This window comes from Electrophorus electricus, chromosome 16 (genome assembly GCF_013358815.1).
Source record: "Electrophorus electricus isolate fEleEle1 chromosome 16, fEleEle1.pri, whole genome shotgun sequence".
Classification (NCBI taxonomy): domain Eukaryota; kingdom Metazoa; phylum Chordata; class Actinopteri; order Gymnotiformes; family Gymnotidae; genus Electrophorus; species Electrophorus electricus.
Window position 1 is genome coordinate 12,028,547 of NC_049550.1, and position 26,497 is coordinate 12,055,043.

Genomic DNA, 26,497 nt, shown 5'->3' on the forward strand with positions numbered 1-26,497 from the left:
GGACTTCGGGAGAGGCACGAGTTTGCGCCGCTCTCGCTGAAGTGCAGTCAGTTTCAGCCGCGTTGTGGAGCCAGGCTGGTCCCAATGCACAAGGCAAGGCAACGCACAGCTGCGATGAAGCCGGACTCCGATTGGCTCTGATTTTTAAAAAGCCATTTTCATTCAAGCGGTTGCCCATTATCAACATGGCAGAGCCGTCGGTTCCAGTACCCACTGCAAAAATGGCGTCACTTATCCGGGTCCGAGCCCTGACTCTAATTTTCTTAACTGTCAGCAGTTGCTTAATTACCCCGACGAGAGGCAAAGAAGGAGGGGGAGAGGAGACCGTTATCATTGGTTTGAGACTGGAGGATACAGACGACATTTCTTTTATGGATAAGGGATATTTGCGGGTCAGTGAAAGGTCTCGGGTGAAATTGAGGGTGTACGGGCAAAACATAAACAACGAGACGTGGTCCAAAATTGCCTTCACAGAACATGAGCGGAGTCGTGTTGTCGCGAATATCGACAGCTCCTCAGGGGACAACAAGAGCCAAGAGGAGACGTCGGTTTTGAATCCATGTGGCATCCGGACATCGGATATATTAATTCTCCCGAACATAGTTTTAAATCGCAAGACGTCCGGGGTTGTGGAAATTGAAGTCAAACCTCTGCGAAAGACGGAGAGGAGTAAAGCTTATTACCTGTGCGTCGCAACCTCGACACCTGCTGGCACGCACGACCCGTGGACAGAGAGCACCTGGATTTATCACGAAGGGGACGACACCAAAGTGATCGTGGTCGAAGAAAAAAAGTTTTTGCTTCCGTTTTGGCTCCAGGTGATCTTTATTTCAATGTTGCTCTGCCTTTCGGGTATGTTCAGCGGTTTAAACCTGGGGCTGATGGCACTGGACCCCATGGAGTTGCAGATCGTCCAGAACTGTGGAACAGAGCGAGAGAAAAACTACGCCAGGAAAATCGAGCCGGTGAGGAGTCAAGGGAATTACCTGCTTTGTTCACTTCTGCTGGGTAATGTTCTGGTGAACACTACTCTGACCATTCTGTTGGATGATATAGCCGGAAACGGACTGATAGCTGTTGTGATGTCAACTATCGGTATAGTTATATTTGGGGAGATTGTGCCTCAAGCCATATGTTCGAGACACGGGCTTGCCGTAGGTGCCAATACAATATTCTTGACCAAATTCTTTATGCTGCTAACTTTTCCCGCGTCGTACCCGGTTAGTAAACTTCTAGATTATCTCCTTGGACAAGAGATTGGGACCGTCTATAACCGAGAGAAACTTTTGGAGATGCTGCGGGTTACTGATCCCTATAACGACCTAGTGAAAGAGGAGCTGAACATCATTCAGGGCGCGTTGGAACTTAGGACTAAAACCGTGGAGGACGTGATGACTCCGCTGCGCGACTGCTTCATGATCACTGCTGATGCCACTCTGGACTTCAGCAGCATGAGCGAGATCATGGAGAGCGGCTACACACGCATTCCCGTCTACGAGGAGGAGCGGTCGAACATCGTGGATCTGCTGTTCGTGAAAGACCTGGCGTTCGTGGATCCCGACGACTGCACCCCCCTGAAAACCATCACGAAGTTCTACAGCCACCCGCTGCATTTTGTTTTCAACGATACCAAGTTGGACGCGATGCTGGAAGAATTCAAGAAAGGTGAGAATCGTTTTCTATAACGGGAAATGCGGAGGCGTGGGTAGCAAAGACCTTCGGAAAAGACACATATGTATCAGTCTTTTTGAGATTATCGCCCTTCAGGAGCGTGGAAGCACAACAGCGGGCGATTTCTCAGTAGAATTGTACGCGTCCATATTCACGTCCTTGGTACGCATGATATTCCTTTGGTTGGATAAACAACATCAAGGCTAGAATGTGATGCTTCTTACAGCACCGAGAACTTACCTCTTTAAAAACACAAACGCACTGTGTACATGGTAGTAATTCCGGAAGCGACTTATTCACGGTGATGGCCAGATCATGATTCTAGTTGCGATAACAGCCCTTTGATAGTCGGTTTGACACATATTATGCTATTGCAGCTATCAAGCAGTCTGAAAGAGCCTAGATATTTCATTATTCTTGAGGAAATTAATTCGTTTTGTTTGAATGCATTTATTTTCTCATGAGTATATGAATATGGACTTGGTTCTTCCAAGCAGGTGGTGACAGTGGTTCATTAAACAACCCAACAATGGCTTCGTGAATTACACATCAGATGGTCAGATGGTGGGTTCATCCCAGGATGAACCATCAGTTCAGGACCTCTGGGAATAGATGACTTGGGTGCCAAAGGCCTCCAGAAAGTGAAATTGCACACGAGTTTCCAAACCCATGCCAGAAGCTTTTGGTAATTCAGAGGTTGCACAGTGATCATCACCTCCTCGTCCCTTGCTTCTGTTTAGATTGTGTGTGTGTTTTTATTTAGCGGTAATGCTTACAGCTCTCGTTCTTTGTTTCTTTTAATATCTGAATGCATTACTGATTTGTGGGAATAGGACAGACTAAGGTGATCAGATAAGGTGACTTAGAGCCCCCCCCCCCACTGTCTCTCTGTCTCTCTCGCTGTCTCTCTCTCTGTCTGTCTGTCTCTGCCTTCTGCTACTTTCCATAGCAATTCATAACCAATTAAAATAAAACATGACAGAAGTAGTATTTGCATGAGATACTTTATGCATACACATCTTTTTAGGTTAACTGACAACTTCACCCAACCTTCCTTTCTGACTTGCCCTCACGTTTTATCACTGTCATTACATCTGAGTGTGTTCGAATATAATTTCCAAAAATGTCTACAGAGTATCTCATCATGTTTTATTCATCAATGCCTTAACTCTCATGGGTCAGTAAGGGTAGAATGCTGCTATACAAATGCATTAAAAAGCATCTGACTTCAGATTATTCATAGAATGAACCTTAGATGTAACAAAGTTAACATAAGTTATGGGTTATACTTAATAGTAGATGGGCAATAAGAACCCATAATTTATCCTGATTTATGTGTGAGGGCCTGAAAACTGAAGAATTTATGTATAACATATGTGTGTGTGTGTGTGTGTGTGTGTGTGTGTGTGTGTGTGTGTGTGTGTGTGTGTGTGTCACCAAAGATTTAAGATTCGGGACATATTTGTTAAATACTTGTCATACATGTGATTTCACACATATTCCATCTCAACCCATGAAATGTTACTCATTCTGTCTTTTGTACATTAAAGCAGAATAGTTCATAACAATTAGTTTAGTAATTATATGCATATACATGGACTGAGTCACACACTTGTTTATTATAAAACAGAATTTCAAATGCAATTTTTATAAAATGTTTTCAGTTTTGTTGTTTTTTTGATACATGTAGTTTTCATGTTTTGTCTGCGATCTGAGACAAAACGTAGCTTAGCCTTGAGAATGAGCTCTGAGTTCTGAATTGCTTGTGTCTTAAGGAGTAGAACATGGGGCCATTACAAGAATGTTAGAAACCTGGGGTTATGTCTGTGTGTGTGTGTGGGGGGGGGGGGGGGGGGGGTGTGTATGTGTGGGTGAGTGTGTATGTGTGCGTATATGTGGGGGTGGGTGTGCATGTGTGGGTGGTTGTATATGGGTGTTTGTGGGTGGGTGGGTATGTATGTGTGTGCACTCTTTTTTTTGGCAATTTTGGCCTGTCACCAGAAAGAACCTCGCCATTGGCTGTGTGTATTCTAATGAGTGATTAAGGTGGTGGGGGTCAAAGTTTCACGTCACAGTGGCCGTGGTCAGCACACACACTCTCGGTTCAAAGTGCTTTGTATGGTAAGTCACTGTTAATTAATCTATCGCCGCTTGTGGAGCAAGGCAGCCCTCAATAGCAGGAACAAAAACACCACGTCCCACCAAGGAATAACCATGCCACTTTGATGGAGCTTTTTGAGTTAGAAGATATTGTTGTCACTCATCTTTTCTTAGTAGTTTGAAATAAAACCCACATGGGCCACTAAGACAAAAATATGTGTGAACACATTTAGGTTGAAGGAGAAAAAATGTTTGTCTAAGGTGCTGACCCAAAAGAGAGTGCCCTCATGATTTCATAAGGCAGACTCCAAATTCTTGGAGCAACATTAATTGTTCCTTTATGAGGTATGACAGTAAGTTTGTCATACAAGAAAATGGCTACCTAGCAGCGGTTTTTGCATTTAAATAGAGTCTGGACCTGGCTCAATGCAGGTCTTTGAAGTCAGTTGTGATTTGATTAAGAGCTATCCAATGGTTATGATTCACAGCTTTGTGACTAAAAGTGAAATTTTAAGCCTTGGATTGTGGAGCAACCTGGTTCCTAATTGGGATGGTATTGGGGCAAACGGCAGTAATGTTTTAGTCAGCTGCAATATTACACGTACTATTCAGTCAATTCAGCTGAAAATATGAGTATCATAGTGTGCAAAATATTATAGTTCCCTAACTTATAGACTATCCTTATGACTTTCTCTGTTTATCCATTTTCTTCTTTAGTTGAGGTCAGCGCTCTTTAACTGCATTAATGTAATTTACATAAAACAAAGGCATTTTGCCTGGAATGTGTGAGCAAACTGCTTTAAACTTTATTTCCCTCTATTATGTGGACTGATATGAACTTTTCAGGGTAATTTGAGTCCTTTGCAATATTGTTATCAGTGACACACAGAGGCTACTCTGTGTGAATTCGTGCCAGGTGAGACAACTTATCACCTCAGATGGGGCAATGATCTCTCAGAGGCTCAGGACGTGCTTCCTGACTGGTTATTTTCTCTCTCCCTCTCTCTCCCTCTCTCTCTCTTCTTGCTCATCACCTTCTTTGACCTTTTTTTTATAGTCCCCTTGTCCACTATGCTTTCTCACCATTTTCTCTCTGATGTTTCCTCAATTTTCACAGTTGTACTTTAGGATCAACTTTAGAGTAATTTCTTACAGGTTTAATTATTGAACATTCACCTTTTGAATGTGCTTCATTTGGGGTTTACATGTGCTTCTTGAGCACTGGGTAAAAACATCCAAACGGTTCATATTTTTGTCTTGTCCTTCTACAGCCATTCATTATCTGGTTCAAGTGTGCTTGGAACTAGAATATGTACTGCTCTTGAACCGGTATCGTGTTCTTAAAGTATGTGTCTTAATTGGTTCGTTAAGATTTTAAGATGATAAGGTGATAAGAAAATATAAGAACAAGATCACAGACTCTAAAGCCTTCCAGGATCCTACAATAAGATTCTCATATCCTGTCTAGAATTGGGTGTCTGTATTCACAAATAAGGCACTAATTGTGAAGCTAATCCATAATCAGAGTTAGGGTTTGTCATTTTAACACAGTGATGTGAGCTGTGATTTAGAGAATTCTAGAGCTCTACATAAGTTGTGGTTCTTTACAGAACCTCTTTAAAAAGCTTCCTCGTACAGGAACGAACTGAAGTACCATACATTATTTTACTTTCAGATGTTTTCTTGTGGAAATCAAGCAAGGCATGACATTTTAATCAGATTTTCAACATTTACCAAGCAGAGGAGGCTAAACATCATAAACTTCTAAAGCTTCTGTAATCTCTGAACACACATCCACTGTAGGCTGGATCGGTTCTGTTTTGCAACAGCAGAAGCCATGAAATAACCACAGTGCAACATTTAATCTCCTAGAGCAACAACAGAAAAATTACTCTGTTAGCAAACCCAGAGCTAGATTAGCAAAGTCCTCAGAGTAATGCCTTAATTTAAATATATACGTGTGTATTCAGGTAATGCTCGACCAAATAAAAGGGAAACAGTAATGAGCAACGTTAAGGGCAAGAATATGGCAGTGATGAAGGTGTCTATGGACAGGTGACCATACCAAATTCAACAGCTTCTTTTATGTGCAACAGTCAGTGGCTTGCTGTGAAGTTTAGTGATGTAATGATCATGACTATGGTCACACCACTGTCCACATCACTCCACCTAATGGATGCTTTTGTTTCATTATAGCCTTCAACATAACTCAGGGTTTACATTACATTCCTTGCACATTTATTAACCTATAAAATATCTCTGCTACAAACCCTATATGTGATATTTACAAACCATATATGTGATGCAACCATATTCCTGTATGTAATAACTACTGAAACAAACTAGTTGCTAGGAAAAGTCTTTTAAAGATCTTAGTATGTGTCATTCTTTTTTTTTCAGTAGTCAAATTCATATTTTTGTACTTGCAAAAATGCAGGAAAAACGTAGAAATGCAACAAGCTAATGAGGCCGTAGCCCAGTCAGTGAGAACCCGACGATAATATGTTAGTGTGGACAATTGGAAGACAGACATCCCCATGGGACGTTCCTGATGAGCAGTCTAGTCCACAGTTTGGTCACGATTTGGTCATATATGGAAGAACCTCTTCTGGACAAATTCCTGAGAAAAGAGAATATGCATCATCTGGGCCTTTGTATTTTCTAGATGCCAGAGCATTAGGCAGCTAGTGCTGGCCCCGCTGGAGGTCCCTGACAACTGGGGTGCCTACCGTGGTTTTAGCATGGTTCCTCTGAATGATGCAGATTTTGCCCTTGCACGACAGCCTGTATTGCCGCCGGCCTGCACTGCACCTGTGCACCATGGTTCTTCAAAGGGATGACTTGGATAGATTGCAATGGGGCTTGCGCAACCCTCACTGCTCATTCCTATTAAGTCAGCGTCTTGCGTCTCCAGTTCTTGGTATGTACACATTTGCACTCTTAACTCTGATAATGGCCATCACGTCACAACCTGGCAGCCTTTGAACATGAACACTTTCTGTCATTTAACCACAGCCCTAAAGCCAGGTCATTTGCACAGTGCCACCTGTACAGCCATCATAAACTAGCTGTTATATATCTTTCATATCATGTTTATGGTACTGTGTTGTGAATCTCAGTGCAAAGGCCTTGTGTAATCTAATAAACCTATAGACAGGAGGCCAGCAGCTTCGTCAGTATGCTGGACTGTTCACATTTTGTTTGTATTGTCAATGGCATCTGCATACATAAAATTATTTTTAAGCAGAATTTAGAGTTAACAAGTTGGTGTAACTAGTGACGTGGTCCCCTTTTCTCCAATTTCCCGTGCATTGCTGATATCTGGTCAGGCAATATTGCCAGTGAACCTAGACATGCAGAAAGATCATTATACCAATAACAGGAACACATACTAACATACAACTGGAATGCAAAGTCAAACAACAAAATGAGTACAGTTCTGGCATTCGTAGACAGCATTACCTTATGAGAAAAGTGGTCTGAAATAGTTTGTCCTGTGAATAACTTCAGATGATTAATCTATTCTGCTTCACCACATACTGTATAATGTTTTATTGCATTTGTAAAAAAAAACACATGTAATCTCAGTTTTTTTACTGATGAGGAGGTTGTTGTAAGAGGCGGGCCACTGTGAGCTCTCGCACTTATTGAACTACTGAGCCTGTGTCCTCTCGTCTAATGTAAGCCAGTCTATGGATAAAGGACCTCTTTGCAGGTTCTCTCGCCAAAATGAGAGGCTTCTCTTTTAACTTGCCGCTCCAGTTATAGGTTTGTTGTCACCACAGTTAATGACTGTTTCCATTTCCTTAACCACACGTGCACTTTTCAGGTCCCTCACTGACTCGTGCTGAGGCCTGGGCTCTCCTCTTCCTCTTCTCTTCTTCACCAGTCTTTTATACCCGGGTGGTTGGCTAATGCAGGCAGACAGGCTAGCCTGCCCATGCTGTTTCTGAACACAGTGAAAGTGAAGTTTTGCTTGATCCTTTTGCTTAGTAACCCTCGCCTGTGCGGGACCAAGCGCAGGGATTATGTGGCGTCATGTTTGCCTGTGCGGGACCAAGCGCGGGGATTATGTAGCGTCATGTTCGCCCATGCGAGATCAAGCGCAGGGATTATGTGGCTTCAAGTTTGCCTGTGCGGGACCAAGCGCAGGGATTATGTGGCGTCAAGTTCTCCCGTGCAGGACCAAGCACGGGGATTATGTGGCGTCATGTTCTCCTGTGCGGGACCAAGTGCAGGGATTATGCGGTGTCATGTTCTCCTGTGCGGGACCAAGTGCAGGGAATATGCGGCGTCATGTTCTCCTATGCAGGACCAAGCACAGGGATTATGTGGCGTCATGTTTGCCTGTGTGGGACCAAGCGCAGGGATTATGTAGCGTCATGTTCGCCTGTGTGGGACCAAGTGCAGGGATTATATGGCGTCATGTTCGCCTGTGCGGGACCAAACGCAGGGATTATGTGGCGTCATGTTCGCCTGTGCGGGACCAAACGCAGGGATTATGTGGCGTCATGTTCGCCTGTGCGGGACCAAGCGCAGGGATTATGTGGCGTCATGTTCGCCTGTGCGGGACCAAGCGCAGGGATTATGTGGCGTCATGTTCGCCTGTGCGGGACCAAGCGCAGGGATTATGTGGCGTCATGTTCGCCTGTGCGGGACCAAGCGCAGGGATTATGTGGCGTCATGTTCGCCTGTGCGGGACCAAGCGCAGGGATTATGTGGCGTCATGTTCGCCTGTGCGGGACCAAGCGCAGGGATTATGTGGCGTCATGTTCGCCTGTGCGGGACCAAGCGCAGGGATTATGTGGCGTCATGTTCGCCTGTGCGGGACCAAACGCAGGGATTATGTGGCGTCATGTTCGCCTGTGCGGGACCAAGCGCAGGGATTATGTGGCGTCATGTTCGCCTGTGCGGGACCAAGCGCAGGGATTATGTGGCGTCATGTTGGCAGGACTTTGGCTGGGCACCTCGAGCAGGATCCCCCTTTGGTCTCTACATGACTCTACGATCAGGCTTTCTTCTCTTGCTGCTTTTTTGCTGCCTCTGCCAGAGGCTTTCACCTCATGTGTGGTCCCACTCTCCTCCTGTTGTTGTTCATTGAAAATGCACACAAAAGTGATTGTTCCACACAAACATGTCTGTGTTCAGAGCACCAGCATAAGAGTCATCTTTTTACTTTCTCTTTCGATAGTCCTTCCTATTTGAGGCGTGCAAGGTCTGTGTACTAAAACTTGGCTTTTAAAATGGCCTACATTCCTCAAATTCTGGTGCAACATGAAAACCGATTAGTAAAGCAATCGAGAAGTGTGAGTGCAGCCTGAGTGCCTTCACAAAGTCTATCGGATATCTCTTCTCTGTGTCTTTCTGATCTGTGCCTTGTCCTTTGTCCTTTTAAAAGGCTTTTTAGTTTTTATTCACTTGGTATCAGTTTTATTCAATGGCATTGTGATTTCCAGTGAACAAATGAATGTTGGCTAATGGTTATTGTTTGACTGTTTTCTTTCTTTGTCCATTAAGCGATTTTTCAATTCAATCGTCTGCCCATGTTCACATGATAAGATGTCCTGGAAATTGGCTGGCATTATGAAAACAAATTAATAAACCAATAATTGGAATCTTCCACATTTCAGATTTGTTTTTATCAGTCTCATAGAACACACACACACACACACACACACACACACACACACACAGAGACAGGTGTTAGCATGAAGTTCAAAACACGATTCTCATTATCTCATTCATTCTTTGAGGTCAAACCATTATGATTAACTATAAATATGAATATTTAACAGTTATTAGTAAATCTCACTGTGGCTTTTAGAGATTTTAAGTCTATGATAATGTTCTGGAAAGACAAAAGCCACTGGCCATGAAGACATCAAATTGTTTTATTATCTTTTTTAAAGCTACAATAAGGGTAAAACATTAATTTACTGTTATGCTTATATATAAATAGAACTACCTGTTAAAAGTTCTTTCCTGCTTGGAGTCAATTATAGATAAATATGGGTAGCAATTTAGCTAATGAAACAGCATAGTAGATTTACTAAGATGTAAATGTTGATTTACTAATCATACTAAAGTCATTCGCTGCATATCCTGTCTGCTCATAATGAAGACTGATTCATAATATTAAACTAATTCAGCAATCATCACCCTTTTAAATATATATAGCCATCACCTAATATATAATATATATCTCCGAAGTTTGTCTTTATTGTGTTTGACTATATAAAATTCATTGAAGTATTAATTGCAAATGCTTGCCTGCTCTGTTTCCCTGGACGTCTGCTTTGTGTTAATTAACTGTTGATTTTAGCACGACACTTCTCGTCTTAGCTCTCCAGCTACTCTCTGCTTCTCCCACTTACTCGCTTCGCAACACATTCAGGAGCAGAAAAACCCACTTGGGTTTCAGAACTGCCCCTTTGGCATTCCCAAGCCCCAGAGTTTCAGTGCCATCTCCCCGTTAACACCCCCATCGCCTTTTCCACACCCCACCCCAACCCCCAATCCCACATTGTCCTTTTGCCCATTTCCCCCAGTGTTGTAAATTACAGGCGACACAAACCCTTGCCTAATGCTCTGGCATGGAACCCTTCCAACCAAAACCCTTCTTTTTTCAGACAGTCTGTGGGCTGGCATCATTGATTATGGTGAAGCAGACCCTCTCTCTCTTACACTCTCTCTCTCTCTCTCTCTCTTGCTCTCTTGCATTCTCCCTCTCTCTCTCACATGCTCTCTCTCTCTCCCTACAGGAAAAACAGCCATGCCAGACAGGCAGTTCAGAGTGACTATAAAACACTTAGAGACATGGCTAAACCTGAATGACTTAATTTCAATTGTTTTTCATGTGAGCCCTCACAGGTGCTGTCCTTGACTTCATTGATAGGATAGGACGTAAAGTAATTTACTAGAGAGTAGAGAAGAGGTAAATATACTAGTAGAGACTTATAAAATATCTCATGGATATTTATTTCCAGCCATACATAGTTTCTAACAAAAACATGCTAGATGTATATTAATTTCAAATTAGCTATCATTCAGCCATTTTCTTTCACTTTGCCTTAATTATCTACATATCGTATTTTTGTTGGAAAGCCTCCTACTTTCCTTTGATACGTTTTCAGTTTAAATTCTAGTGAGAGGACATATGGTTATTTTGGCTTTTCACATAACCAGTCTTGATACTACTTGCAGATTAATTAATAGAACAGTCATAGACCAATCAATAACCATAAACATAAGAACATAAAGGCAAGGTCAAACACTGAACTAACTAACATTGAACTCGGAAAAACATGATACTGATTCTATAAGCAAGTCATTGCAATAAACTAAAGCAAACTGAAACTGCAACTTTATTTATAGACTATAGACCATTTGATGGCAATAACTGTTTCTTAACAACCTGCTAACCAGTTCATTAGGGGTCATTTGCTGCCTACGGGGCCATTGCCGATTGGATCATTTTTACGTGGTTGTATCATTGTCATTAATTAGTACCACTGACATAGTAGTGGCATAGTGTTGCTAGGAAGTAGAGTAGTCATAGTTGTTGCTAGGGAGTACAGTAGTTGCTAGGTAGTAGAGTAGTCGTAGTAGTTGCTGGGGTTTTTACACATGTCACTGCTGGGTTGAGAATGGTCTTCTACACAAAAACATCAGCAGCAGCCTTGTGGTCAGAAACAAACCACTGATAAAGGCAAAGTGACTGGCTATTGTAAACGGTGCATGAAATCAGATGGGCTATAGTCTCTAATTGTAACTACAAGGTAGGCTTATCTAATGATTACATAATTATGAGTTGATATGTGAGTCATGAAGAGTGCACAAACAATATACAAGTGTGGCTGTAATGAACAGTAGGTGCCGGGATGGAGCCGGAGATGGCATCATCTAGTCATTGAGCAGAAGGACCAGTGTTGAGTGAATGGAGCTTTCCAAGGACACCCAGAGGTTTTCGTGGGAGTGTTGGAGGGGAGTGGAGTCCATGATGATAACAGTTCCAAGATGTGGTATTGGATTGGTATCTAAAGGAAGTGCCTGGCAACAAATATGTTCACAACTCAGTTCATCCAGATCAGCATCTGGCTGTAACTCAGTCCACATTCTGTGCAATTCAAAGGAATTTTGTTAATCTTGGTTTTGTGCTATTTTTACACCTCACCTTCATCTAATCTTTCTGTTCAACTCTAAAAGTAAGCGATACAGTCCCCATGTTTATATATCCAAAACCGTAAGTCGTGCATTTAGCAGCTGTGGTTTTGAATTAGCAAGCTCCTGTGTCAAGGTACATTTCTACAGGCCCTTCAGGAAAAGTCCTGAAGGGACTTGTCCGCATCATTTGCAATTACTGTGCTTCCTGTAAAATGTTCTTCATCATTAGCTCACGGCCACAACCCTTTTCCATCCATTTCTCCCCGGCGTTTACACAAGGTCTTACTGTTGGGAGGAACGTCTAGGCAGAAAGAAGCATGCTGGCTAACAGCATCGGGTCAACCATTGGTTTGGTGCTTTGAGTGGACTTTGGCTCAGAGCACACTTGGTACACACCAAAGGACCCTGATCATCTGGGCTCATTCAGCTTGATGTCAGCCTTCTATCCATGTCCTCATAATGGCCTGGAAATAAATGATCCTATGTGTGGGATAAATGAATTTTGAATTGATCTTGGTCAGATTCCAGAATAGGTCTCTATTTAATATATATATTACTAATAAGATCATGGCCTATGTACTATAGTGCAATGTTTGGAAAGTGGGAAAACGTGAGTTGGTGAATTTATTGAATGTAATAATTGCAAATTAAATCATTATAGTAAGATTCCATTAATGGATTCCATAAATGCTTTAGCCACACTGGTCTTACAAATTATGCAGTTTTTAGAGTGATTATAAATAAGAATGTTTGTTTAATATTAATTTAGCATCTTTTTACATGGAGTTGCATTAAATTATAAATGCAGTATATTTTAAGAAGATATACTATGTTGAGTTAACAAGTGAAATGATAATGAATTCTGTATGTAAGCGAAATAAAAAAAAAATCCCTAGACAAAAGTAGAATAATTTAGAGTTTATTTGCAAGGTTTAACAAGCAATTTTGAATAAACATATAAGATAACATTGTCTTTTTTGCTGCTTTAACTTCTCTCTTCTCTAGATTTCTTTTGGTCAGTGCTATTATATTTGTGTAAAAGGGAGGATGTAGTAGGTGAGTGAAGTACTACTGAGTCATTGGTTTTTTTTGCTCTGGACTGCTGTGATTGGTTGGTTATTGGTTTTGGTTTGTCTTGGCTGGAATTCAGAGTTGTGATTTGAGTTTGAATTTAGCTCTGACAAAAAAAAACAATTTGATAAATCTAACCTGTTTTCAGTGAGTCTGGTTTTTTAGTCTGGGTGTAACTAGTGTCCAGTGGCATGGTTATTTCTAATGTCACACCTCTTCTCTGGCCTTGGCTAATTATGCTAATCTCACACCTCTTATCTGGCTTTAGCTAAAATTGCTAATCCTGTGTGTGTGTGTGTGTGTGTGTGTGTGTGTGTGTGTGTGTGTGTGTGTGTGTGTGTTTGAAAAGAAACTCATGTTAGAGCTGCATAGCTTAATCTATGTTAAAGAGTGCTTCACTTTCACATATAGGTTTATTTGTACTGTATGTGTGACCCAAGTTAATCAGAAAATGTGTCACAATTAATAGTGCTCGAAACAATAAACTATACTAAGATTATCTTGTAGAATTTACATATAATTTTTTCTTTTTTCTTTTATCATTTCACAGGGGTAGTTATGTACATATCTGATTATTTCAAACTTATCTGTTAGTAAATTGTTTTTTTTATATATATATATATATATATATATATATATATAATGATTATGATTATCTTATCTGATCTGTGTTGTTATGTACATATCAATTGTGTGTGTGTGTGTGTGTGTGTGTGTGTGTGTGTGTATATATATATATATATATATATATATATATATATATATATATATATATATATATATATATATATATATATATATGTATATATATATGTGTGTGTATATATATATATATATATATATATGAAATTCTATAATTAGGTACTGTCATTATAGTGGTCACAGATATTTTTCAGCTTCAAACATTTTATATACGTCATTCCCATCATACAAAACAAACCAGTGCTTAGGAAAATGACGAGGAGTAGTTACTCAGTGATTTCCCATCATCACTTCACAATGTCCCAGTGGTTGTCAATGCTAGAACATTTACTGAGAGTGCAAATCGGTGTCTATCTCAGATGCTGGCCCTGTGCCTATTTATGTGCCTATTTATAGTGGTAGCTACGCTATGGAAAAATATGACAAAACACATTCCAGAAATAAAGCTGGGAATGGTGGAAAAGAGCGAGCGAAGAGTCTCCAAAGGGCTTTGGGACACACGAGCACGTCGTCGAGGCCGAGGTGATATCTGACATCCTCTGTGTTCTCTTGCTTCCTCACACGCCATCAACACAATGTTGCTATCACATGTAAACATATCGTTGCCCCTGCTGATTCAATCAATGTCAACTGTATGCAGGTCTATCTTATCAGAGACAGACGATTACGCTGACAAGTTAAACAAGTGCAGCTCCAGCAGGAAATGCGGTGTTTATTTTATTGATGAGTGCTATTGATTCCTTTGTTAAAGAGAGTAACTGGCGGGACCTGATGATTCTGAGGTCATAAGATTATATAATGACTCCTCTAATGCATGAGAAATAGTAAACTGTGGTATATTGCTTATTTGCTGAGTCAAGTCTATCCTCAAACCTCTGTTAATAGTTAAGCATGAACCTAATGTTGATACCAAAATGCAAGCATGTAAACATAAACTTTAAATTACTGCAATTCCTAAGGGTTTTTTAATTACCATTTTAACATTGTTACTTTAGCTTTTCTTAACATTTAAGACCCAAACATTGAGTTAGTTTTTGCCCTGAGTAGTATAATTAACTATGCTCTCATTAGAGAGAGGTAAGGCAGTGGCCCACTGTGTGGCAGGGGGCTGAGCAAATGCTTAGTCATGTTAGTGCCAGCCGTCTGCCAGTTGCTCCAGTGTGCGTGATCCCAAAACTGACGGAGCCACTGTGTGTGGGCAATTATGTAGAGAACTGAAACACTGATACCTATGTAACTACTAACTTCTTCACTTGACTGTAATGCCCAGAAGTGTGTATATATATATATATATATAAGTTGCAGAATGTGAGTTTATATATAGTATATAAACCATGTCAGAGGACTGACCAAAGAATACTTATCTCATTGCACAGAAGGAAAACATTCAGAAGGAAAACTGGTGTGAATGGCAAAAACTGATCCTAGGTCAGGACCTAGAGGAGGTTTACACAGCCGCAGGTTTAGGGTTATAGTTTGAGGGTTAGGGCCTGAAGCATCATGGAAAATCTCTGTTTAGAGTTTACCCGTTGATCGCCCTATCTCTGTACACCACCCTTTAATGTTGCGGAGGCTGAGAGGGCTCGTCCGAACCACCCATTCTGCTTAAGAAAAGATATATGGACATTTCTAGCAGTCCAGGAGCTATGAATAAACATGGTGCATTTGTGTGGTTTATTTGTGGTATAGATGTTAGTCACCTTTGCTTATTCCATGTTTTTTGGTGGGAAAATGCAAAGTATGGGGCCTATTATGAGGGATGCAGATAAGGCCAAAAAGATCAGCAGTGTGTGTGTGTGTGTGCGCGCATGTGTGTGTGTGCATGTGCACGTGTGCGTGCGTGCGTGTGTGTGTGTGTGTGTGTGTGTGTACGGGTGTGAGTGTGTGTGTGTGGTGTGTGTATGGGTGTGTGTGTACGGGTGTGAGTGTGTGTGTGTGGTGTGTGTATGGGTGAGTGTGTGTGTGTGTGTTGGTCTGTGTTTGTATATGGGTGAGTGTATATGTGTGTATATGAGTGTGTAAGGGTGTGTATGGGTGTGTTGTTTTAATTTTGAATAGTCTCCAATTGTAATGTATATTACTATTTCTAGTATTCGCTGAATGCCACTAAACTAAGTCAGAGGAAAACATCAAACTTTAACAGAATGCATCATCATACAGCAGTGCAGATTTATGTCAATGTAGCTGCAAAGACAGTAAGATCATAAGGGCTAGACTTTGAGTTACAGTTATGAAAGTAAACATGTTAGCAGTATGAGACCGGAGGCGTCATGCTCTGTCCATCTGCGCCGCAGTCCAGACGGAATCCTCTGAGAACGCTGCACTTCTGGATAAACTGCCTTCTCCAAAGGGGGTGAGAGGTCTGTCTTTCTATGCCCCAGGGATCCTCTCCGAGGAAAAAAATACAAACAAACAAACACACGAAGCAAACATGTTTGTGTTTGCCGCTATAGCGCCAGATAAACCACCCTCACTGCTGTCGTGCTCTGAACCGTCACACTTCACTGGCTATTTAGCCGCGTGAGTTGCTGAGAAGTGACCCCTGCCCTTTGCTGCAGGGACCTGTCAAACCGGGCCTGCTCAGAAATGGTTCGTAAGAGCTAAAGTTGTTCACAGACAATGCTCTTCTTTACCACCAAATTGTATGTGTTTGACCCTTAGCACTTTTTAGTGCTTAGTTACAGCCTTCTAAATGAATGGGTTTTTTTTCATTATTGTGGTGTATATTTGAGTATGGCTTAACATTGTGTGGAAATAATTGCTTTGAATGATTTTGCGAACTTGAGGTCAGATGAACAACCACTTTACTTTTTTTAAAAAAATTTCTAATGTATGACTTTTCTTGTTTATATAATCATAGATTTGCATTTTCAATATGACTGTCAAAATTATTGATTACTGACAATCCCATGAGTCATTTACATCTTATAGAGAGGCTTATGTGTTTACTGAAATATTGCTTAATCAGTGTAATACGGGTTGAGATTGCTGAAGTAAATCCTGTGTACTAGATTAGCAACCCATGCTAATGTGAAATAGTTTAAATTTATCTCAACACTGGCTGGTTAAGCGCTAACCCTGCAACAGTTTAGACAGTTCTGAAATAGACAGACATACAGAGGTCGCACATGCTCACATGCGAGCACACACACACACACACACACACACACACACATCTCATTGTGGGCTTTTTGTCATGGCATTTGCTGTGAGTGCGTCCTGCTTCCTACTATTCTAGTGAATGGTCATCTGCATGTAAACGGCCAGCTCTGAGACAGAGCAGGTCAGCCAGCAGTGGCTTTGGTGAGAATACAGCCCAAGTGGAATGGAAACTTCATCTCAGGGCTAATATTAGCCTGGCCCGCCGGAAAATTCCTTTTAAATGATCGCAAGCTGAGAAAAGGCAAAGTATTTATATAGTGTTTTGCTTTTACATTATTTGCATATATTACATTTTTGTTTGTTTGTTTGTTTTTAATTTCCTTTTATTTCTAATGATTCTTGGGGAATGTAAAGAAATGATTTTACTTGTACAACTAGAAAATGCCATTGTCAGATGCCTGCTGTCTTATTGTTGTTGTTGTTGGTTTTTTTTTGTTGGAAGGACGGTATTTGTGCAGTACATGTATATCCATGCATCCACACATAACCATAAACAGCAGAGTCCTTGTGTTTTCTGTGTACTGACAAAATAAACATCAGAGAGTAGAATTAGGATACTTGTACTTTGCAACGATGTCATTGCTGGAGTGGCTTAATCCAAGTCACTGGAATGGTGATTGTTTGCATAGTGCTTTGTGGAAGTACATGAATGAAACTGAAGTCAAGACACTCTCTGTGAGAGACAAAACACTGCCGTGTTTGGGGAAACAGGGTCAACAGGGACTGTTGAATTTGGTAGTGAGAGTGTGTGGCAAAATGCCAAGGACATTGTAATACATGTTCTCACGTGAGACATTCAAACCCTCAGCGTGAAGTTTGAAACAGACTCAACAGTGCAATACTGAAATACTGATACAAAACTGCAGGACTGAACCCCATCAAGAGAAAGATCTAGAAAGATCTAGTCATATGCAGGTATAGTTCTAAGATTGTTGTTGTTGTTGTTGTTGTTTTGTTATTGTTATTATTGTTGAAAAATAATTGCTATTTCCAGGTCTATAAAAGGATATATTAAAGCCCTGGTACTGAGGGAAACGGCACTACTGTAACTGCCTAGTGGTTTGTTAGCAAACTATTCCAGCTGCTTAAAAACTGAAAACATCTGTTTGGTGCATATCCTTTGTGGACAAATTTGTGTGTGCTGTTGAGGAATGGTTGAAGTAATAAAACACTAGTGATAGCACTGGCCATAATGGTTCATCATTATCATTAGTCATTGAATTAGTTATTCAAACTTGTATCATTAATTATTCAAAGCTGTCCAACTTGGATTGCTTACAAACATTCCTGGCAAAGAGTAGCACCATTGTCATGAACTTCGGTTATAATTAATCAGATCAGTTGAGTTTGAGCTTGCCTCCATAAGCCGCCATCACCATGACAAATGTGATCTTTGTGTTTCTCCCCAGGTAAGTCACACCTGGCAATAGTCCAGAGAGTCAATAATGAGGGAGAAGGAGATCCGTTTTATGAGGTGCTTGGGATTGTCACCCTGGAGGATGTCATTGAAGAAATAATCAAATCAGAAATCTTGGATGAGACAGATTTATACAGTAAGTGTCTCTTACACAACCTGTATAATACTGGCCATATTGTGATGCTCAGTGTAATGTAGTATACATTATTTACTGTAGTAGGCTACTGACCCTAGATAGCACTTATATATTAAGAATAATTCATTGTCCTACATTTGGCATAGTAGGGACAGCAATAGGCCAATGGAGTGTATTTCTGTCAAATAATCTGTTAAACAATGTAATTATGTAATTGTCTTTTATATTAATTTGTTCACATATTCAAGCACTTTAAGAGGGATTTCCCTTCCTTAATACAGTCTTTATTTCTATCATTTTTTTTGGTAGGCAAGGTCAATTGTCCATCTCTACTTAACATTCTTTTTGTATGTTCAGGTCAAGATCAGGATGCTTTGATGCTTTTGATCATCTCTTTGCCCAGTAATTTCACAAAAAAATGTACCCGTTTTTTCCTCTCACTCCAACTTCCCCGTTAGCTGACAACAAAACAAAAAAGAAAATCACCCATCGGGAGAGGAAGCAGGATTTCTCTGCCTTCAAGCCCACAGACAATGAAATGAAGGTTAAAATATCACCTCAGCTTCTACTGGCTACTCTTCGTTTCCTAGCAACAGGCAAGTGCTCTGCGTTGCTGCTTTATTTCTCCCAGTGTGTCTTGTGACTAAAAGCGGTAGCACGCTGGCCCAGCACTGGAGGTAGACCTGCGTCGGACAGAAGTTGCCCTTTTACACTGACCTGAGGCCAGTTCTTGGGCTCTCTTCTAGTCATTGAAGGTAAGTGTTGAGGTTAAAGGAGCTGGTCTTAGATCAGTTTAGCAGTATGTCTACCTAAAGAAGGCCTCTGGGAAAAGGCAGCTCAGGAGGTCGAGTGCTAGTTAAGAGCTGAAAGGAAAGCTTCATTTGTTCACCACTACCAGAAATCTGAGCTGTCCAGTGGGTTTATAGTTTTGTTCATGTTATACTCAGGTCATATACCTTTAAATTGATTTACAAGAATTACACCTACATTAAAAACTTTATACTGTCAAGTAAGAATTCTTTTAATTTTTATTGATTCTTTAAAGATATATGTTCTGAGATATTCTAGTCATGTGTGTAACTTTTGATGGTGTTATTGGAACAAACTGTATAATTGTCTATTAATTATTTTAGTAGCCAGTTAGGTAATTTTTGGATTTTACTTTTTATGGAATTTCCCTTAATACCTTCATTAGGATTTGGTTAGAACTGTGACCTTGTAGATAAATGCTAATCTTTGCTTAACACTGGCCCAATACTATTAAAGGACTCTTTTCTTGGAGAGACCAGCTGCCAGGTGACACAGATACTGTAAATACAGCTAAGCCAATTATAAAAGGCCCAGAGGCCAGAAATGAGTGGAGATTCCACTTAACCTCAATAATAAAGACTAGCACACAAGCTAATGATTCAAACAGGGCACACTGACTTACCGTCCAAAAATACTAGAATGGCTACCAGTAGCCAATTATGAACATTGCCTCAAGGTTATGCAGTGGCACAGCAATGCACAGTTTAGGTGTTTTCTCAGCTCCAACTCACTGGATTTTGCTCATCAAGTAATTCAAGTCGAGCCCTTTTCTGATATTAATCAAGTATATTGAAGCAGGGGAACCACATTTGTGCTGAGTGTGGATGTTCCCTATATTGTCAGCTTGTAGTGTTTGCACATGCATTTGTTCACAGGATTTTGTGGATATAATCAAAGCAATTTTAATAAATCAAACCATTATTATATATGTCATTTGTAGTTAAATGTCCAAACATTTTGTGAAATTTGTAATGTTGCCTGTTGATGCCCAGCAGCACGTATCTTTTGAATGTTTCCAAGTATCCAACAACCTTACGTGCTGCTTTTGTGGTAGATGCAGCATACAGTCTGATGCTGGCCTACGCTACAGGATAATTGGCTCGATTGTGAGAGTGATTTACTTTTCCCAACAACCGCAGAAGGTCTCCTGATATCAGGGTGGGGTTAAATGATTACTTTCCCAGATTATCCTGTGGTGTGAGATCTGAATAATCCAGTTTTTAATCCTCCAGTGTACTCCCAGCCCAGTCAGGGCCAATTGTGAATCATAAATATTAAACATGTTCAGCATTTACGACTCAGTATCCTGTAGTGTGGGGTAGACACAGATTCTCTGGTGTGAAATTCTGTGTTGTTGTCATTCCTGAAAGACCATCAACGAATAAATGCTGAGCTGAATTTCACTTATCAGTGTGTATGGAAAAAGTTGTAAGCATGGTGGCTAAATCAAGAACTAAGTGAACTGTGGAGAAAGAGGATAAACCTGAGTTGTAGCAAAAGCATGAATGTCAGTATAATGTGTGCTGTAAAACATATAACAGAAGCGACAAATAAAGGAGTTTGGCAGAAATTGTGACAACCATCCATCATGTCTGTTCAGATCTAAGTCACATTAATTTTCAGGAAAACCAGGCAAAATATAGGTCAGGCCACGAATGCTTGAGGGATAGTACTGTTATCACCATCATTCATCACAAGGGGGCGTTGTGTCTTCTCTGGCTCCACAGAGGTGGAGGCATTTGGCCTGGTTCAGATGTCCGAGAAGATCCTGCTCAGGCTGCTGAAGCACCCCAATGTCATCCAGGAGCTCAAGTTCAACGAGAGGAGTAAGAGGTCTCCTGAGCATTACCTCTACATCCGCAACAAGCCAGCGGATCACTTCATCCTTGTCCTGCAGGTCAGCTTGCTCCGCGCAGGCCATGGAAAGACGGGGGGACTGAGACGGCTGTTAGGTGGGAAGGAGCTGGGATTTTCAGAGCTATGAAACGTGGCTGGTGTGCAGCGTTTTTAACCTGGTGGACGGGAAGGGGGTCTTAGCGGCCGACACACATTGCTGTGCGAGAAGTGTTTCTTGGAGCTTTCGGGCTTGTGTGGTTTCCTAGTTACCGGCCAGCAGTTCCACACAAAGAAATTACACTGTACCACTGTGACCTGTTAAACTAGCGTATCTTTACAGCATAGTTAAATCTCCCTGCACCATATATAGAGCAGAGGTTTTCAGCCCTCTGACTTTCTCTGGGCCCACAGGGTAAAGTGGAGGTGGAGGCAGGGAAGGACGGGATGAAGTTTGAAGCCGGAGCGTTTTCATCCTATGGAATGATGGCCTTGACCATGTCTCCAGGTAAAAGGCATCTCTCCACCTTCATAGCCTGTGTTCTTGGTGTTTACATTTATGGCATTTAGCTGATGCTTTTATCCAAAGCAACTTACAATTAGGACTGAGTACAACTTGAGGGTTAAGGGTCTTACTCAGGGGCCCAACAGTGGCAGGGCTTGAACCAGCGACCTTCTGATTACAAGTCAAAGACCTTAACCACTGAGCTATGGTGGTGTTGTTGAGTACTAGAACAGGGTTGAGGAACTCCTGTCCTAGAGAGCCGAAGTCCAGCTATAAAGTCTGACTCCCTTGCTTAAATATAGTAGGAGTGTCAGAGCAGGGATATCACTGAACTGTGGTGGCTTCTGGCCCTAGCGGACAAAGTTAGACACCCCCTGCGGACACCCCTAGAGTCTCTTATGTTTGCCATTAGAAGACTTATAGAGGTCTTACAGGTTGAGAACATTACCACCAGTGTTTTCATTCACAAAAAAGGAATCTATGTGTGGCAGGAGTTATGTGACCTCTGCTGGCTGGAAAAAGCTATTGCACTTGCACTATTTTGCATGCTTGACTCCATGTAATGAAACTTTCCCCTCCGCCAGATAGATTTTCTCATCTTATCTCTCATCCTTCTTTCCTTTTCTTGCCTGTGACTTTCGCATGATAGTGTGATGAGCAGAGTGCGAGCTGCCCACAGGATGCTCCCACCACTGGAAAGGTTCAGCACTTGTTTAGCCCTTCACCTCGCTGGGAGTGGTTCACATACAGAAGGGGTTTATGTATGGGAGTGGTTTAACTGTGGAAATGGTTCACATATAGGAGTGATTTAACTATGGGAGTGATATGCTTGGAGAGCAAATTGATTCAAATAAACTACAACATGAAATGAACGTAGTTGTTATGAATAAACTGTTGGGCTTGTCAAGAAATCAGGGGCATGGTTTCATTTTACATTTTGAATTGCATCTATAAATCTAGGCCTACAAATAAAAAGTGAAGTAGTAAATGTAAATCTAAAGTACTCCACTGAAATAAATAAGATATTCTATTAACAAAGACATTTCTCTTTCTATTATAAAATGAAGTGTTCCAGTTTACCTTCTCAACCTCCTTGCAGTTCAGTAAATTCATAGTATCCCTCCCACTGATTTTGCCAGAGTAAGAAAAATAACCATGGCATGTGCGCACACACACACACACACACACACACACACACACACACACACACACACACACACACACACACACACACACACACATACATACACATGCGCTGATTCCAACATACGCCTACACACACACACACACGCTGACCCCCTGCACATGCACACTGACCTCTTGCGTACAAGGCTGTGAGCAGGGCCCCTCAAGCCAGCGACAGAGCCTCATTCTGGGTGAGCGACAAAGGGCCTCCCTGCTCCAGCACTCAGACATCCAAACACGGATTACATACATTCCAGCCAAATTGTGGCATTAACGCTACCCGCAATTCTGTGTGTGTGTGTGTGTGTGTGTGTGTGTGTGCTAGTGTGTGTAAGTAAGAGAGAGTATAAGAAGGGAGCAGAGAGAAAGCAAGTGTGTGTGTGTGTGGGGGGGGGGGGGGGTATGTGCTTGTAGGCCGGCCCCCTTTTAAGAAGTGGAAAACATAAGCTGTGTTTAATTAAAACAGAGCTAGTCTTCTCTCTGAGGCTTTTAAGACTTTTTATCAATCTTTCTCCAGCTGCTGCCAGCATTTTAGCAAGCCTACCTGCACTCAGATACCCCTTCTGTGACTGCTGTTATGACTCCTCTTTCTTTCTTTCTAACATGGCAGTGAAATAAGCCGATGCCGAACTTTAACCAAGCCACTCCGTTGTGTGCTGTGGTGTGTCATGCAGAAAACAAGTCCCCTCCTTGCCCTTTTGGGCTGAACCACTCGGACTCCCTGAACCGGAGCGACCGCAGTGAAGTCATCAATCCCCCGCTGGGCAGCAGTAATAACCAGCTCAACTCCTTCCTGCAGATCTACACGCCGGACTACACAGTCAGAGCCATCACAGACCTGCTGTACATCAAGGTGAATATACACGAAGCATCAAGGGTTAGCTGAATCCTTAAAGGTACGCTTCAGAGTCTCTCTGAATCCTTAAAGGTACGCTTCAGAGTCTCTCTGAATCCTTAAAGGTACGCTTCAGAGTCTCTCTGAATCCTTAAAGGTGTGCATCAGAGCGTCTCTGAATCCTTAAAGGTACGCTTCAGAGCTTCTCTGAATCCTTAAAGGTACACTTCAGAGCTTCTCTGAATCCTTAAAGGTATGCTTCAGAGTCTCTCTGAATCCTTAAAGGTACGCATCAGAGCGTCTCTGAATCCTTAAAGGTACGCTTCAGAGTCTCTCTGAATCCTTAAAGGTATGCTTCAGAGTCTCTCTGAATCCTTAAAGGTACGCATCAGAGCGTCTCTGAATCCTTAAAGGTACGCTTCAGAGTCTCTCTGAATCCTTAAAGGTATGCATCAGAGTCTCTCTGAATCCTTAAAGGTACGCTTCAGAGTCTATCTGAATCCTTAAAGGTACGCTTCAGAGTCTCTCTGAATCCTTAAAGGTACGCTTCAGAGTCTCTCTGAATCCTTAAAGGTACGCTTCAGAGTCTCTCTGAATCCTTAAAGGTATGCATCAGAGCGTCTCTGAATCCTTAAAGGTACGCTTCAGAGTCTCTCTGAATCCTTAAAGGTACGCTTCAGAGTCTCTCTGAATCCTTAAAGGTATGCATCAGAGCGTCTCTGAATCCTTAAAGGTACGCTTCAGAGCGTCTCTGAATCCTTAAAGGTACGCTTCAGAGTCTCTCTGAATCCTTAAAGGTACACTTCAGAGTCTCTCTGAATCCTTAAAGGTATGCATCAGAGCGTCTCTGAATCCTTAAAGGTACGCTTCAGAGTCTCTCTGAATCCTTAAAGGTATGTATCAGAGCGTCTCTGAATCCTTAAAGGTACGCTTCAGAGTCTCTCTGAATCCTTAAAGGTACGCTTCAGAGTCTCTCTGAATCCTTAAAGGTACGCATTAGAGCGTCTCTGAATCCTTAAAGGTACGCTTCAGAGCGTCTCTGAATCCTTAAAGGTACGCTTCAGAGTCTCTCTGAATCCTTAAAGGTACGCTTCAGAGTCTCTCTGAATCCTTAAAGGTATGCATCAGAGCGTCTCTGAATCCTTAAAGGTACGCTTCAGAGTCTCTCTGAATCCTTAAAGGTATGCATCAGAGCGTCTCTGAATCCTATAAGGTACGCTTCAGAGTCTCTCTGAATCCTTAAAGGTATGCTTCAGAGTCTCTCTGAATCCTTAAAGGTATGCATCAGAGCATCTCTGAATCCTTAAAGGTACGCTTCAGAGCTTCTCTGAATCCTTAAAGGTACGCTTCAGAGCTTCTCTGAATCCTTAAAGGTACATTCAGAGCGTCTCTGAATCCTTAAAGGTACATTCAGAGCGTCTCTGCATATTCAGGTCCCATGTCACTTGCTCTCCACAGCAAGTGCTGAGTGCCTTAAACACGAGAAGATGAGCTTCTAAGTCCTGGGTGTAGAGTTTGATCTCATGTGGAAGTCTAGCTCTGTTGGCTCTAGAGCTACAAAGTCTCCTTCTCCTTCTACAGAAAAGATACCATCTTCAGTGGCATGATGTTTAACATAATTAATCTCATTATGCTGTAGTGTTCTTATGGAGTTCATCAGTATTTCAGATTGAACAACATCAAGATATTATGAGCCTTTATATATGAGCCTCATATAAGAATATACAGTATATGAACATATTTGAACATGTCTGAATGTTGCAGATATCTTATCTTCAGGTAAATGATACAGGAATTCTTTGAGGTTTTTAAAGTGAGTGGCTAAGTCATTCTGTGGCCTCATGCCTACTCCCCAGGTGACCCGCCAGCAGTACCAGAACGCCCTGATGGCATCACGCATGGACAAGACGCCACAGCTGTCGGATGGCGAGTACACCAAAATTGAACTGGCTCTCGCCGAACTCCATGATGGCGTGGCCGAAGAGACAGCCATCCTTCTTGGTCAGACGGCAAACTGCGTTGCACATAAGAAGCCGAATCACATGGCACACAACGAGGGCACCGTCTAGCCCCCGCAGGGGTAGGTGGGACCAGGTGGGGGAGGGTTTATGGGAGGGTGAGAACTATTGGTCCACCCCCCTGAAGCTTCCCTGCAGCCACACCATGGAACAAACAGTCTTGGCACCGTGATGCACTGCGCGGGAAGCCCCTGGCTGGAGCCGGCAAAATGGACCAGCACCGCTGGTTCCATTTCATACACCTCCTGCTGTGTGCCTGTCCACCAGACCAAAGAGTTTGGAGTTTGGACATCCTCCCCTCGCTTGTCACAAGGCCCTGATACAACTTCTCGACTGTCCCCTGTAAGGTGCCGGAAGGGATTATGGGATAGTGGAGGACCACAATTCAAATGGACTCATTTCTCCTTCGCTGGCTGATACTGTCTCGTATGGTGTCAAAGACTGTGCCAAATACCACTTGGAAGGAAACCATGAACCACGTACCAAGAGCATCATTTTCCTCCTGTATTTATTTATTTTATATATGTTTATTGTATATACATACATACACACATACAAATATATATATATATATATATATATATATATATATATATATATATATATATATATATATATATATATATATATATATATATATATATGCGCATCTGTGGATATAACTATGGGCATATGCCAAGAATACACCCTTGTAAAGTTGAACAGTGTGTGTGCGGCGTGTATATTTCTGTACATGTGCAGTGTTTGTGTGTACATGTGCCTTTTGAGTATGAATGTTATACTACGCACATGCTATATATACATAGTTGCAAATACATTACTGTATGTGTATTGGTGAGGGTCTTTTACATATATGTATATTACAGATATTGTTATTTTTACTATTCTA

At 41.6% G+C, this 26,497-nt stretch overlaps 1 protein-coding gene across 4 annotated transcripts; it reads left to right on the plus strand.

Moving 5' to 3' along the window:
- The first annotated feature begins 40 nt into the window (after window positions 1-40).
- On the plus strand, window positions 41-26,153 carry cnnm2b (cyclin and CBS domain divalent metal cation transport mediator 2b). Of its 4 annotated transcripts, none has more exons than XM_027009448.2 (7): window positions 41-1,665; window positions 18,279-18,422; window positions 18,881-19,018; window positions 20,960-21,129; window positions 21,480-21,573; window positions 23,430-23,608; window positions 25,447-26,153. In XM_027009448.2, the coding sequence occupies exons 1-7, from the start codon at window positions 186-188 to the stop codon at window positions 25,657-25,659; spliced, it is 2,418 nt and encodes an 805-aa protein (XP_026865249.2). In that variant the 5' UTR covers window positions 41-185; the 3' UTR covers window positions 25,660-26,153. The 4 variants fall into 4 exon arrangements, with proteins under 4 accessions (XP_026865249.2, XP_035391084.1, XP_035391085.1 ...); XM_035535191.1 differs by having other exon boundaries at window positions 23,555-23,608; window positions 25,447-25,622; XM_035535192.1 differs by lacking the exons at window positions 23,430-23,608; window positions 25,447-26,153 and adding an exon at window positions 22,220-22,577.
- Window positions 26,154-26,497: the final 344 nt, after the last annotated feature.